The sequence below is a fragment of the Eulemur rufifrons genome, chromosome 17 (genome assembly GCF_041146395.1).
Source record: "Eulemur rufifrons isolate Redbay chromosome 17, OSU_ERuf_1, whole genome shotgun sequence".
Lineage (NCBI taxonomy): Eukaryota > Metazoa > Chordata > Mammalia > Primates > Lemuridae > Eulemur > Eulemur rufifrons.
Window position 1 is genome coordinate 5175133 of NC_090999.1, and position 15835 is coordinate 5190967.

Genomic DNA, 15835 nt, shown 5'->3' on the forward strand with positions numbered 1-15835 from the left:
TCTGAGTTCGGGAGCCTGGTGAGGGTGTTGGCTTTCCCATGTGCTGTGTCTCCCTGAGAATGGTGATCAGTCATTCTGGTCCACAGGTCCTTCATCCAAAAATAGGACAGTATGTCTGGCGGGGCTATTGTGAGGATTAAATGAGTTAGTACATGTAAGGCACTTGGAGTGCCTGGCACACCTTCAGGGCTATATGCAGCAGAGTATTAAGTTATACTGGATAATACTGTCATCATTATATAGTACTGCATTGTCTGGCTTTTTTATCCTGCGTAAGTCAAGAAGGGCCAGCCCTGCATAGGCAGCTAACACTGGTCAGCTGACGGCCCTGGTGATACAGAGAACCGTGTGGGCCCCGGCCGACTGCACTGGACAATCGGGAGGGAAGTAAGAGTCTGTCAGCCAAGCTCAGAACAGGCAAACTGAGAACAAAGCTGGCAGGGATTTTCCATCTTACACCTTTGCTCACCGCCTCTAAGTAGCATTAAGATAGATAATAAAATAAAATACTAAAATAAATGAATATGAGGTCAGGACAAGGTTTTTCTTTGGCAAAGATGGAGGGGGTGGTGATTGGAAGGAGGTGTTGGTCAGGGTGTTTTGCCCTGCTAGTAATGTTAAAAGATGCCCAGATAATTTTTAGGACATTTAATCATTTCTGATTAAACTTCTTAGTAATCTAAGAATATAATTATATTTTCTTAACATAATGATAAATATCTAACAGCCAATAGTACTTCTGTTAAAATGTTAGCAAGAGAAGTCCAAATGTGTTCCAGATTGTCTACACCAGCAGAATCCAGTTCAACACGATTCTAACTACATTAATCTGGTACAGACTGGTTCAAACAAATTAAACCATTGCAAATTTCTCCATATAGCCTTAAGTTAATCCAAATAATTTAAAATTGATACAAGCTATCTCTTTATACAATTAACATCTGACCTTTAAAATTGAGACTATTATCCCTTTCTTATAGATAAAGACATGCACAGAGAGACAATATAGAATAGGAAAAAAAGAGAGAGAGAGAATAGTGAAAGTTTTTGCCTTGGAACATCTAGCTCTGTTACTTGCTATGAACCTAGACACATGACTTAACCTCTCGAAACCTCCTCTCGTAAAGGGGTAAAACAATAGCGAGCTTTTCTCGGCACCTGTCATGCAATGGTGACTTGGAGATTGTGGCTGGTTTTCCCCTGTACATCTGCCCTCTCTGAGCTCTCCAGCTTCCAGCAGGTGGAAGGATGCATGGAGAATTTATGTCCTCTCTTTCCTGCCTCACATTCCCATTGGCAAAACCCTTGTCACATGGTCCCAAATTAATTGCACAAGACCTGGAATATTCCCAGGAAGAGAAACCAATGAGATAGACGCATAACCTGTCTGTGTCCCCTCCACACTGAGGTGCATGCTGAGGGAGGGTTAGTGTCAGCTACCTTTGAGCTTTTTATAAATGAAAGACACAGCACACATCTGTGTCTGTCATCGTTCATTCAACATTATGTGTGCCACATTGAGCCATGTTTTTATATAGCTGTCGTGTTCATACATTTTTGTTGCTGTACGATATCACAGTGTATGAATATGACATAATTTATTTATCTACAACACTGTTAATGGATATCAAGTTGTTTCAGTCTGGGTCTATTACAAATAACTCTGCTGTGAACCTTTTTCATGTCTTTTGTTATACATATGTAACCATTTCTTTTATAACTATAAATAGGATTGAAATTGCTAGATCATAGAGCATGTGCATATTCAACTTTAGCAGATAATGTCCAGCATTTTCCAAAGTGGTTATATCAATTTACATACCCAGCATCAGTGTACAAGTGCTCCAGTTGCTTCACATCCTTGCCTGCATTCGGTATTAAATTGTAGCCATTCTGAAAAAAAATAAATAAACGAATATATCTTGCATTTCCTCAGTACTATTCACAAGTAAAATATGATTATGCGAAGTCATTCCTTTTCCCCAAATAATTGTAGACATCAGACCCACAAGGGACCCAGGGCACCGACCATTCATTGGTCCCTTCAATTCACTCACTCAGCTTTCTGGTCAGGCGCCTGCTCCTTCCTGGAGTGATTCAATTACATATAAATGGGTTTCAGAATGGTTCCACTCATAAATTGTGGTCTTTGGAAGTCAATTCTTCACAGTGCATTCGGAGGGGGGAAGCACTCATGGCTGAGATGAACGGCCGTTATCCTTGGCTTGTTTGGGCTGCAGTCTGCACAATTTGAGTGTGATGCATGCCCTGGGTGCAGCCAGGCTGTGGGGCAATTGTGTGCAGCTCTTCTCTAGAGAAGTGTCATTCACGGTTTCCTTTCTCCCCCTAGTACCGAGCCACCGCACTGCCAGCGTTCAAGTACTACGTGACTTGTGCTTGTCTCATATTCTTCTGCATCTTTATCGTGCAGATTCTGGTATTGCCAAAGTAAGTACTACGGTTTCTGTTGGTGTTCCCACCAGGTGCGCCTGGCTAGTTATATTTAAGTGTATGGAAGGGTGCTACCTTCTGAACAGAAGGGTTATGTAACAGGTCGTGGCAAAGGTGGACAGGTGGGCAGTCAGCCTCCTGGAGGTGAAATGGCCCCCATGTGTCTTGCTTAGTTATAATAATATTGGATTTTCAAAGTGGACATGTTGAGTCAACGTATAAAGTCTTTAAAAATAAACCTAACCTTCTGACTTTTGATCTTGGTTTTACTCAGATGCCCAGTCTAGGAAATGTAGCCCCATAAACTTTGCCCACAAAGAGCGCAATCACCAGATGTTGTTTCTAATAAACAAATAACATTTTTGTATATTGAAAGGGCAAAACCTGCACTGGGCACACTGTACCCACCTGTCCATTTGCTTTCAAGTTCTGCAAGTTACACTTCCCTCTATTCCGTCCAGCATCCGCCCTCCCAGCCGTCTGATTATTGTAGGTCGGCGTCCAGTTGGCCTCTCCCAGGAGAGACCCAGGTGCAGAGGGCAGATTCTGGGCAAACCAGATTCTACAGTGTGAGCTGGACTCCTTCTGCTTCCACCTGTGGGTGAAAAACAATCACTCTATGATTCCCAGATGATCTTTCTCTTGTGCCTTCTTAACAAGCGCGATACAAACCAAGTGACTTTCTTCAAAGCAGCCGATTCTCATTTGACAATCTAAAGAAAAGGAAAAGAAAGCTGCTGTCCCTCTTACGACAATTGGGGATATAGAAAGAAATTTTAAGGTAGATTTTTTTTCCCTTATCAGTATCTATTTTTAAAAGGCCAAAGCAATCGTTTTCAATCCTGTGGAATTCAGTTGTGTGCTTGCATTTAACCGTCGTGTGCAGCCAGCAGTTGTGGGCAGCTCGAACTGCCTGTGTAAGGTTGTGTTTTGTCTCCTGAAGATGCTGAGTAAACTAGAAAGAAGTGGTCTGTCTTCCTCCTTTATACTCCAAAGGATTTTCTTCCGGGCACTGACCCAATACAAAGGCATTTATAGAAGTAACAACAAGTCAAAGTGTTGTTCATGTCTGTATATTCCTGAGTTATCTTCCTCCTTTTAGAAAGGGTTCCCATTAGATTTCCTTCTTCCCCATGAGTTGGAGTTGGAATACCTGGGCCAAAGGAATCCTTTTTCAAGACTACAGAATTTTCAGTGAAATTTCCCAATGTTAACTTACCAGTTTTCCATTCAAAAAAAAAAAAATTTAACAAATTAAGCTCCTTAGTGCCAGACCTGCACCACCTGGGACGGAAGAGAAACAGCTCTCCCTGCGCAGGGAGGCTTACAGACAGGCTTACAGACAGGCAGAGCAGAAGGGCGCTGGAAAAGTTATATGGGTAAAATGTTACCCAGGGAAACGGGCTCGTATTACTACTCTTAAGTAGATACATGTATTCATTTTTTTACATCTTCCTATTGGATGAATATTTATATATTCATAAGTAACACAGGGTCTGTCACCCATGAGAAAGAGGAGGGAGAGGGGAAAGTGACTGGGGACAGTTTAAAAAATGCCTCCCAACAAGACAGAGACTTCTCGGGACCAGGAGGACGTTTCGTGGGATTTTAACTGGAAGAAACACGTCATGTCCTGGCTTTGCAGTCTTGGCTTTGATCGCCTTGTCTGTCTTCTAGTGTGTTGTATCTTTATGGGGACACGTGGAAGTCCATGCTCTCTGGCTTCCTTACCCGTATGTTTGCTTTTCTCTTGAACAAGTTGGATTTTGAGCATGCGCGTTGTGAAATCCAGGCATGTTGCATCCCCTCCCCGCGCTGGTGGGCGGAAAGCTCGGAGAGGCGGGGCCTCCTCTAACAGAGTTTCAAGACCCGCACTTTCTGCACCACTCATACTTCTTGCATGATTTCCTCGTCTTCCTTCATTTTTCTTTCATGTTAATGTCTTCATTTTTAAGTTCTTTAATTTCTAAAACATTTTGCTATGAAGTATTTCAAAGATATAGAGAAGTACAGAGTGTAGTATAATAAACAAGCAGGTGTCCAAAATCCAGACTTTGCGAACATTAACCCTGTGTCCTGTTTACTGGAGTTACACTTTCATGCTCGCAAAACTGTGCCTATTGGGGTATGCGTCCTTGAAATGGCATCTATTTTTATTTTTTATTTATTCAATCTAATATCTTTCTTCTTGTTAATGTGACTTTATTTTATTTGCATTTTCATTTTATTTACTGTATGTATTTTCATTCTATTCACTGATGTGTGTGGGCCCACTTGAACCTTTTTATTTTTAGTTTCATTTGCCTTTCCTAACTTCTAAAGGATTAATCAAGTTATTTTATTCTCTTATTTTTATTTTTACTATTTAGGAGGTGCTTTTTTCCCCTTGATGATTGCCATTAAAATTCATAGAATATATATGCTATGTATTTTTCTTTTAACAATTGCCATTAAAATTTTAACATATATTCTTCATTTAATAAATTCTAAAGTTAATCATAATCTCGCTCCTAAGAAGTTACTTCTTACGATTTTAGCTCTAGATGGTGATTATAAGTTAATATTTATTTAAATTCACCCACATTCTTTACCAATTTATTTGCTCATAGGTGCTTTTTAAAAATTATTTTTTTCTTTAAGTTTATTTTCCTTCTTACTGATGTGTCATTTATCTGTTCTTGTATTAAGAGTCTGTGAGTAGCAATAGCTTTTCATTTTTTGTTTGTATTAAAATATTTGTATTTGCTTTATTTCACATCTGCTCTTGAATAATAGTTTAATTGGGTATAAAATTATAGGTTAACTTTGATTTTCCCCCAGTATTACGATAATGTTATTCCATTACATTCTCCCCTCTATTTCTATTAATAAAATGTCTTCTGTCAGTCTCATTATATTCCTTTATAGATAATCTGTCTTCCTCTCTGGAAGGGGAAACAATCTCTCTGGAAAAAAACAGTATGTTTTTATTTTGGTGGATTTTTACGATACTGTTTATAGATAAGTATTTGTTCTCATCTGCCTAAGTGACTAGGTATAATTTTTCAATCTGAAGACTCTTATCTTTGCTTCGTTCTTGAAAAGTTCTCTTTCTTTATCTCCTTACATGTTGCTTCTCCGCTATTTTCTGTATTCTTTCCTCCTGGAGCTCTTACTAGCTGCACATTGTGTTTTTCATTCTTGCTCCCTCTGGGTCTCATAATTTTTTTTTTCAAATTTCCACTTCTTTCTTTCTTTGTGCTGCATTCTGGTAAATTCCTCATCCACATTGAGCTTATAATTTCAGTGATTATATTTTCACAGTAAGAAGCTTATTTGGTTCTTTTTAAGGCTTGATTTTTTTGTATATATAATTCTGTATTTTTCCTATGGATTTCATTTTTTCCTTTCGTTTACCTGCAGATTTTAAACATTATAGGGAAATAGTACTTTTTTCATTCTGTTCCTTATGGTTCATAAATAGGTGAATTCTTCCACTCAGTCTGTTTATGTATTCTTTCATGGTGGTGTGTTATGTGTAATTTTGCCTACGAGTTCATCAACAGCAAGGATGGTCCATCATAATCTCGTATGTTCTGAGCTGTAAAGGCATCACGATGAGATGGTTTTCAGTGTATCTTTGCAAGATACCTCTGGGACTCATCAGTTCAAGTCACAATATTTTGTTAAATCCTTAGTTCAAGGTTCATTGAGTTTGGGTCAGCCCTGACTCCTGGCACAGAGCAGGGTTAGGAATCTCGGTTTTCAAAAATGACTTTTCTCATGACCCCAGTCAGAGAGTTATCTTCCCTGAACATTGCCAGGCTGGCAGACAGTTTTTCTGTTTTCTGTTTCCTGGTAGGACAACACTTCATCACTTCTGCCTTTAGTCAGGAGCTCAGTTCCAATTTCTCGTCAGTCAGATGCCCGAGAGCTTCCCCTGCCTTGGGGAGCCATGAATCTTACAGCTACGGAACGCACCAGCCTCTGGTATCTCCCGGGCCGCTTAGCAGCCGAACCTGTCAGCATTCTGCTTTTCAATAACCTCTGTGCATCTAGTAATGTCTCTTCCTTGCTTATAATTTCAGCTATCTAAAAAATAATTTTGTTATTTTTATGAAACATTCCTGTTGTAATAATGGTGCTTCTCACGTCTGCTGACATGCCTTTACTTGTTCTCTTAACTTGCTGAATTATACTTTTGCTTTGTTTTGTTTGTTTTCTTTTGGTAAACTGCCTCATGTTTTTTTGGAAAAGGGAAAAAATGATTACATGAGTGAGTAAATGAATGAATGAATGAATGAATAACTAATAATAGAGGAATTTGTTACCCGGAAAGGACCAGTAAAGGGAAGCGTTGCCCAGCAAAGGGGCCCTACACCATCTTTATTCAGCCCATAATTCTTAAATCTGGCTCTAGTCTCAGAATTTGAATAGATGTATTAAATTAGGAGTGGGCTCCTCGTTTTAGGGTTGTTCTCTCACTCTGTCTAACCTGTGGTATAACTTCATCAGAGATGTGAACTACCTTCAAAAACCAAAATGACCAAGCATGAATTGTTCTTGCATTTTGTAGTAGTTTCATCCATACTGTCTGCCAAACTAAATGGATTATGTTAAACTAGGCATAGGGGTAATTGTTAAAGCCAGGATGAATCTTTTTTAGTAAAGTTTAGTATAATATTGTGTGTTTCATTAGCCCAAGTTAAATTAAAAATTTCACTTAAAAAATTTAAGAGGTAGGCATAGTGGCTTATGCCTACAGTGGCCGGAACATCTCAAAGCTAAGTCCTGTCATCAGAGAAAGGCCATTGTAATGGTGACAAATATTTAAATGCCATTTCTTCCTTTCAACCTTTTTTTTTGGCTTACTGAATCCCTTTCGTTTAGAAGTTCTGTCATTTAAGACATTGACTGCCACACTAGAAAAAAAAAAGGTTTTTTCCTTGGGGCCACAGTGTTTTATTACAAAAATAGAATAAAAACTCTGAAAACAAAACAATCCTTTCTAATTTAATGAAAAATTTCTTATTTTTTATTGTTTTCTGTCCATGAATTATATGCAACTTAAAAAATAGTTCACGCAGCTCCCAAGGGGAAGAGATGTGTGAGTTCCATACGCTTCACAAGGCCCCGGGCTCAAAGTAGCGTGGGTTAAATACAACTGGCTTGGCAGTGAATGTGTTAAAAAGGAGGAATTTGTATTGCTTCGTGCTCACTTATAATTAAAAGAAAAGTTTGCCTCCCTCGATTCTCATCATCCTTGCCAAGTACCACGCAGCAGACGTGAACAGAGAGCTGATGAGTCTCGCTGGGGGGAGGAAGTGGGGGACGCCAGGAAGAGGGGGCACTGAAGTCATCGCATCCCATGGAGTTCTGGGGAAAGACACCATTATTTACCCAGAGTCATGGCTTATAATTTTGTAATTAATAAAACTTTTAGGCTTTGGGGGGAATGCACGTCTCTACTGGTATTTTCCTGTCAACAGACTGCTTCTCATCCCCATCATGGGTGCCTTCCAGCAATAAACTGACTGAGAAAAAGCAGAAGGGAAAGAGACCTTTTCTCCGATCAGCCTTTTCCATATCCTATAACAAAACACTTGATTAAAGTGCCAAGGTAAAAAATAGCCATTAAAAGTTGTAATTTTTCTTGCTTCATGACAGGCAAGAGTCAAGTTCGGTTTCCAGTATTTACATAAATCAATTATGCTTGTGGGTTAAAAAGAAACAGCTTTGCAACCAGGCTGCTAATTAAAATTGATTAAGTTACAGGAACATCTTGGTATGCTTAATGGGCCTGAACATGCTTTTGAGAGAACAGGCAGGATAAGTGGTTATAATTAAGAGCTCTTGACCAACCATTACTTTGCCCCATGGTATTTCTTAGTCCACTGATGTCTTGGTCCATTCAGGTTTCAATAACAAAGGACCATAGACTATGTAGTTTGTGAACAACAGAAATTTATTTCTCTCAACACTAGTAGCCAGAATTCCTAGATGAGGGTGCCAGCTTGGGTGGGTTCTGGTGAGGACGCTCTTTCAGGCTGCAGGCTATGGTCTTCCCTTGTATCCTCACATGGCAGAAAGAAGGAGCTAGTTCTCTGGCCAGTTCTAAGGGCACTAATCCCATTCATGAGGGCTCCACCCTCATGACCTAATCACATCCCAAAGGCCTCCCCCCACCCTGCCAAATGCCATCACACTGGGAGTTAGGATTTCAACAGACAAGTGTATGGAAGGACAGAAGCACTCAGTCCATAGCAGTCTGGTAAGAGATGCACGTCTGAACAGAAATTCCAGTGTGCCGTGGGCTCCAACACTGAACAGCCTCAGGTTGAGCACATCAATGCCAGTCTGAGCTGCTCTGGGTCTGAGTCTTAGGTTGTAACATACTTTTCTACATTCAAGCTCATATCATCTGCAAATAAGGATAGTTTTACTTTTTCCTTTCCAATCTGTTATCTTTTATTTTCTTGCCTAATTTCCCTGCTTAGAACCTCCAATACAATGTTGAATAGAAATAGCCACAGCACACATCCTTCCTTTTTGGATTTTAGGAGAAAATCATTCAGTCTTTTTTTTTTTCTTTTTCTTTTTTAAAGACAGGCTCTTGTTCTATGCCCAGGCTGGAGTGCAGGGGCACAATCACAGCCCACTGCAGCCTTGAATTCCTGGGCTCAAAATATTCTCCTTCCACAGCCTCTTGAGTAGCTAGGACTACATGCACCCTCCACCATGCCCAGCTAATTTTTTTTATTTTTTATTTTTTGTAGAGACTGGATCTTGATGTGTTGCCCAGGTTGGTCCTGAACTCCTGGGCTCAAGTGATCCTCATGCCTTGGCCTCCCCAAAGTGCCGAGATTACAGGTGTGAGTCACTGAGCCCAGGGCAGCATTCAACCTTTTACCATTAAGTATGATATCAGCTGTGAGATTTTCATAGAGACCCTTTATCAAGTTAAGGAAACTTTATTTTATTTACAGTTTATTTAATGTTTTTATTGTGAAATAATGTTGGATTTTGTCAGATGCTTTTTCTGCAGGTAATGACTTGATTGTGGTTTTTTTCCCCCTTATTAATATGGGGTATTACCTTTATTGATTTTCAGATATTAAACCAATCTCACATTTCTTGGATTAATCCCACTTGGTCCTGATATATAAACCTTTTTATATGTGGCTGGATTGGATTTGCTAATATATTTTAAAGATTTTTCTATCTGTATTCATAAGAGACATTGGTCTCCAGTTTTATTTTCTTGTGATGTCTTTGTCTAATATTGGCATCAGGGTAATACTGGCATCATAGAATGAGTTAAAAACTGTTCTCCTCTATTTTCTGGAAGAATTTGTAAAAAAGAAAAAAAATAGGTATTAATTCTTCTTTAACTATTTGGCATAATTTACCAATGAAACCTTCTGAGAATAGGTTTTTCCTTGTAAGTAGTTTTTTTTATTAAATTACTAAGTCAATCTCTTTATATTTTATAGGTAAGTTTATTCAGTGAGTCAGTTTTATGTGTCAGAACATACTTTTAAGAATAATCTTCCCTACTTAAATGGGCATCTGTCATACATTACACCAAAACAAAAACAGATAGTCAACCATATTAGTAACATTGTTTTCCTTTATCAGCCCTTAATGGATGTTGACTTTTGAAAAAAGAGCAAAGTAGTGGCCTTTAGATATATCTAGAAAAAATATCATCGACACTTCTCAGCTGCTCTTCACTACATACAGCATATTATAATAGAATGGCAAGAGTTAAATTTTAATACCCTTATTGTTTTCTCAGGCATGAATATGTCTATTTGACCTGATTCCAGAATGTTCAGAGTCTCTGTCAACTGTCTTCATAGTGGAATTATTCCTAAAAAAACAAACATTGAAATGCATTTTAGAAAGCAAGGGCCTGTAAAACTTACTATATAAGAATCAATTGTTTAAGCTCTGATTCATGTAATAAATCATATCATTTGCAAGTATATCAACACACAATTATATCACTAAATCTTTTAATATGTATGTAATTAAATGCTAATATAATTTATAATCACTTGTCCATTGATAAGAAAATTCAAATATGGCATAAACAAAGGAATATGTAGATATTTGCTTAATACTTTAATACTAAATGCTTGTTAAAAAAACTAAATGTTTTTGCTTTTTCAAAACTTTCCTTTTTCAAAGGAAAAGAAATTTGGAAAAGTAATTGATTGTAATTCCTCCATAGGTTTCTACCTAACAATTAATGATATAATAGTGTTCAGAAAAACTTTTATCTAGTCAATGGATTAGGTTCCAATAAAACAAACCAACTGCTTTAGGTATTTCAAAAAAGGAACTTAATAAAGAGAAGTATTTACAGAATGAGGGAAAAGCTGAGAAATCAAACAGGCGATAATGTAGCAACCAAGAGATTAGCAACAGGAGGTACATGCTACCACCTCTAGATTTTTAAGGAAACAGGATGGAGGTGGTGTACCAGACACCCACCTCCTGGGCCTTCCTACAGATGCCATAACCATGACAAGGCTAGAGCTGAAACTGAGGTAGGTGGGTTATCTGACAAGGATCCAGAGCTTTAGAAAAGGGAGAAGTTGCAGCCCATCCAGAAAATGGCTGCTAAGTAGAGAAGAAGGAGAAATACCCAAACTCCTTTCTCCTGCCTTCTAATCTCCTGCCAGTGCTTCCCATTGGCCAAACCTAGCTAGAAACAGTTGGCAAAGAGTCTTGGAAACAGAATCTATAGGAGAGGGATGGGAATGTCCTTGAAATTGAACAGGAAATTACCAGCACACTTAGTGACAAATTTCCCCAAATTTGTTGAAATACATCAACCTACAAAGGCAAGAATCCCTGTGAACAGCAAGCAGGATAAATATAAAGAAGATTGCATGTGGCATGTTACAGTCAACTGCTGGAAACCAAGGAAGAAACAAAAACCACATACACCTTAAATGTAGCTGTTACAAAAAGACATTACATGCAAGAGATCTATGACCGAAAGAATGGCTGACTTCTTACCAGAAACAATGGAGGGCAGAAGACAATTAAACATCTTTACACCACTGGTATGAACATGATCACCCCTGAATTAAATATTCAATACAAATACCACTTTTTTAAAATTGAGGTGAAATAAAGGCATTCTACAAGTAAAAGAAACTTGAGAGAATTCACCACCAGCAAACCTATGATACAAGAAATAGAAGTTTCTCAAGCTAATGTGAGATGATATCAGAAGGAAACATGAATCCAAGGAGAGGATGGAGAGCACTGGACATGCTCAATAAAAGTGAGAGAATATAAAAGACCATACACTTGTCTTTTTTTAATTTCTCTGAAAGACAATGGATGGTTTGATGCTAAAATAATGACATACATTAAGAATTATGTTGAGGAGAATGCAATTACATTGCTGTAAAGATCTTACACAGTTTTTGAAGTGGTACAATATTAATATTAAGTACCTTCTGATAAGTGAAGAATGTATATTTTAATTTTTGAGCAATCACTAAAAAATAAAAGAGGTAAAGCTAAAAAGCCAATAGAAAAAAATATAAAAATTATAAACATATTAAACTAATGAAAAATGGCAATGAAGGAGGAACAGAAAGAAATGAGATGGACAGAAAACAAATAAGATGGTAGATTTAATATAATGGTCACAAATGTAATAAACCATAGAAACAAACACAGTAAAACAAATAAGCAATAGATAATAAGAGGGTGAGATTAAATTCAAACATATTATTAAATGTGAAAGGACTAAATTAACATTCCAAACAAAAGTATGACCAAGCCACATACTATCTACAAGAGATGCAATTTAAATCCAAAAGTTAGTTAGGTGGAAAGTAAAGGGATAGAAAATATATATTATGTAAACAATAAAGCTCCTCGACATATATTAATATCAGACAAAGTAGGTATGAAGGCAAGAAGTATTAATAGAGATAAAGAAAGATATTGAATGATACTGAAAGTGTCAATTCTTCAGGAAGCATAAAATCGTAAAATGTGCTTATATCTAATAAAATAACTATAAAATACAGGTAAGAAAAAACTTATACTAAGCCATGGAATAATCTTATACATATCTGACAAAATGAAAGAGAGAATTAGACAAATCCATAATCATAAGTATATATTTAATATCCCTTTTCTATCCCTTTCTATAGAAATAAGGATATAGAAGATCTGAACAAGACTATCAACTTCCTAGAACTAACTGATATTTCGTAGAACACTAAACCCAACTGCAAAATATGTGTTTTCTTAAACTGCATATGGAACATTGGCCAAGATATACTTACTCTAGGCCATAAAAGCATCTCAACAAATTTGAAAAGATTGAAAAAAATTTGAAAAGATAAATAGCTTATAGTCTGATATCTAACCACACCAAAATCAAAGTAGAAATCACTAACAATAGAATACCTGAAACTATCCCCAAATATTTCAATGGAAACTGTATACTTTTGACTAACCCATGAGTCAAATGAGAAATTTTTAAATGTTTGAATATCAAAATATAATGTATCAAAATATGTGGGATGTAATTAAAGCAGCAATTTAGAAGGGAATTTGTAGCTTTGAAATACTGTAAATATAGAAAAGAGAAAAGAGTTAGAATTGATTGTCTAAATTTCTAACTTAGGAATCCAGAAAAAGATGAGCAAATTAGAATAAAGCAAGCAGCATAGAAAGGAGTAAATACTCAAAGGTAAGAGAAGAAACCAATAAAATGGAAAACAACCTGTAAAGAAAATTAATAAAGCCAAAATTTGGCTCTTTGAAAATTTAAAAACTCCTAAACCACTAGCAAGACCTATCAAGAAAGTAAAAGGAAGAATTGCAAAGTGCCCAAACTAACAATGTACAAGGAAAGGGGACTGGCCACAGATCCTGCAGACACTAACAGGGTAAGTAAGGATTGTTATAAATCACTTGAGGCCAAAAGATTTACAATTAGGTAAAACAGAAGAATTCCTTGACAAGACAACTTACCAAAACTGAAACAAAATAGAAAATTTAAATGGGCATGTATCTATTAAATTTATTGAGTTTGTTTTTAAAATTCTTCCCACAAAGGAAACTTCCTACCCAGATGATTTCAGTATGAATTCTACCAAACATTTTAAGAAAACAGATGAAATTTACTGGTCAAATATTGACAAATTTCATAATTGTGAATGGATAAAAATGCCCTGTTCATGGAAAAAAGCTAAAAGGTTGGTGCTACCAACCAAAGGCAACATCTGTACTTTGTATAGGAGATTTAGCTAAAATAAGAAGACAGAGAAAGGTTAGAAATAAAGGATGGAGAATAGATATTCCAGGAAACAGCTTACACAATAAAAGAAGCTGCAACAATATATATTTCTGATAATATAGAATTCAAGTGAAAGCCATTCAGCATTAAAAAAAGAAAGATTTTTTATTATGATGCAATCACCAAGAAAATTTAACAATCATAAATCTTTATGCACTCCACCATTTCTTTGAAATAAATAAGACAGAAATTATTAAAATGTGCAGGTATATTGACAAACTCACAATCCTAGCTGGAAATGTTAATACATTCTCACATTGACAAATCAAATAAGTCAGCACATTGAGGATTTGACTAACTCGTCAGGCTTAGTCAATAGATAGATTTAGAGAACACATTTTGTTACCAGCAAAAAAAAAAAAAAAAAAATTGTTTTTTAAAAATCAATAAGACATAGAAGTAGAACATGTTTATCATACCCCAGAAGAAAAATAAATTGTCAAAGCAGAAATAATTGAGGCTACAATTTCTGATGAAATCTAATGAAATTAGAAATAACAAGGACCCACCAACAGTAATATCCTTGTAGAATTTGGAAATCAGACTTCTGAATTGCTCTTGTGTCAAAAGGAAATGGGAACTGAAATTATAGGCTTTTTAGAAGAAAGCAATAATGAGCAGCTATAAATCAAAGGCTGTGGATTGGGCAAAAGCAGTAATTATTGGAATATTTATGTCCTTAAATGCATTTATTAGAAAATATAAAAGATTGGCAATAAATGACAATCAAGAAAAAGGACAATAAAAGTTTAAATAAAGAAGAAAGGAAGTTTTAAAAGCTGAATCAGAAACTAATAATGTAGAGAAAGAACAGAAAGAATAGACCTTAATAATAAACCAAGAACCATTCTTTGAAAAGATCAACAAAACATGCAAAGTTTCAAAAGTCTGAGCTAGAGAAAAAAAGAGAAAAATAACATTAAGCACAAGAAGAAATTACTTCAAATATGGAGACTTATAAAAAAATATTATGCATAATATCTTACAATTAAAAATCTAAATGAAATGGATAATTCTCTGGCAAAATTATCAAAATTGGCTCAAAAAATAGAACCAAAACATATGGCAGAAATGTGACAAGTCTACTCCTAAAAACAGAATATAATCAGGAATACAATTGGATAGACATAAATCCTGACAGCACCACCTAATAGAGATATAACTTCAGACAAGTTTCTTAAACTTCTCTGGGCTTCAGTTTCTCTTTGGTAAATGAGGTAGTAATAATAACTACTATGTAGGATTATTGTGAGAATAAAGTACAATATATATGTATATATGTATATTATATATAATACATATATCACAACAGCACTTGGCACATACAAATACTGTATGTTAGCATGGTCATCTTCATCACCACCACTGCCATCATCATCACCGTCCCCATCATCAGATGGTTTTATTTAATACATTTGAGTTTTACCAAAACTTCAAGAAGAGATCATTAATTCAGTATTTAAACAGTTCCAGGCCTAAGAAAAAGATGAAAAGATTCCAAAATTCAGCCATATGAGGCTGGCATCACCTTGACACCAAGACGGAACCAGGAGAGCATAGAGTCAAAGAAAACCTGTCTTAGCTCTCTTGTGAAAACCAGGGGAGAAGATGGCAAACCAAAGCCCAGCAGGCGAATCACTGTGGTCCCCGTTAGCCACAGGGATGAGGACCAGAGCCCCTCCATGTCTCTGAGGTGTGGGCCGGGACACCCCTCACCCCTGCAGGGCTGGCGTCTTACTCCTGTTGTATCACAGCAGCCTAGCACGGTCCTGGCGCGAGACGGGTCAGCAATCCGGGTGTGCTTGGTGCATAAACACCCTCCAGCCGAGTCTCATTGCCACTGTAAAACGTGAGCAAAGCCTGTGAATCGTGTCCAGAACGTGACTCAGTGCACTGGGTCAGGCGCAAGTATTGGCTAACTCAAGTCCCTGTCGATCTTGCTGGCTGTGTGTCCCCTGGAATCATCTCTAGGTGGCTGAGACAGTGAGGGGAGCGGCGCCTTCCCACCTTAGCACAGGGATTACCCAGTGCCCTGACCGCGTGCTGCGCGTCCGGTCCTGCGTG

The 15835-nt window shown here is 37.1% G+C and overlaps 1 protein-coding gene across 1 annotated transcript in view; it reads left to right on the forward strand.

Annotated features, from left to right (window-relative positions):
• Positions 1 to 15835, forward strand: part of ADCY2 (adenylate cyclase 2) — a 369183-nt gene that overhangs the window by 290858 nt on the left and 62490 nt on the right. The window contains exon 14 of the mRNA XM_069492150.1: positions 2351 to 2448. Coding sequence (XP_069348251.1) covers positions 2351 to 2448 — 98 coding nt within the window. The remainder of the gene's footprint in view (positions 1 to 2350; positions 2449 to 15835) is intronic.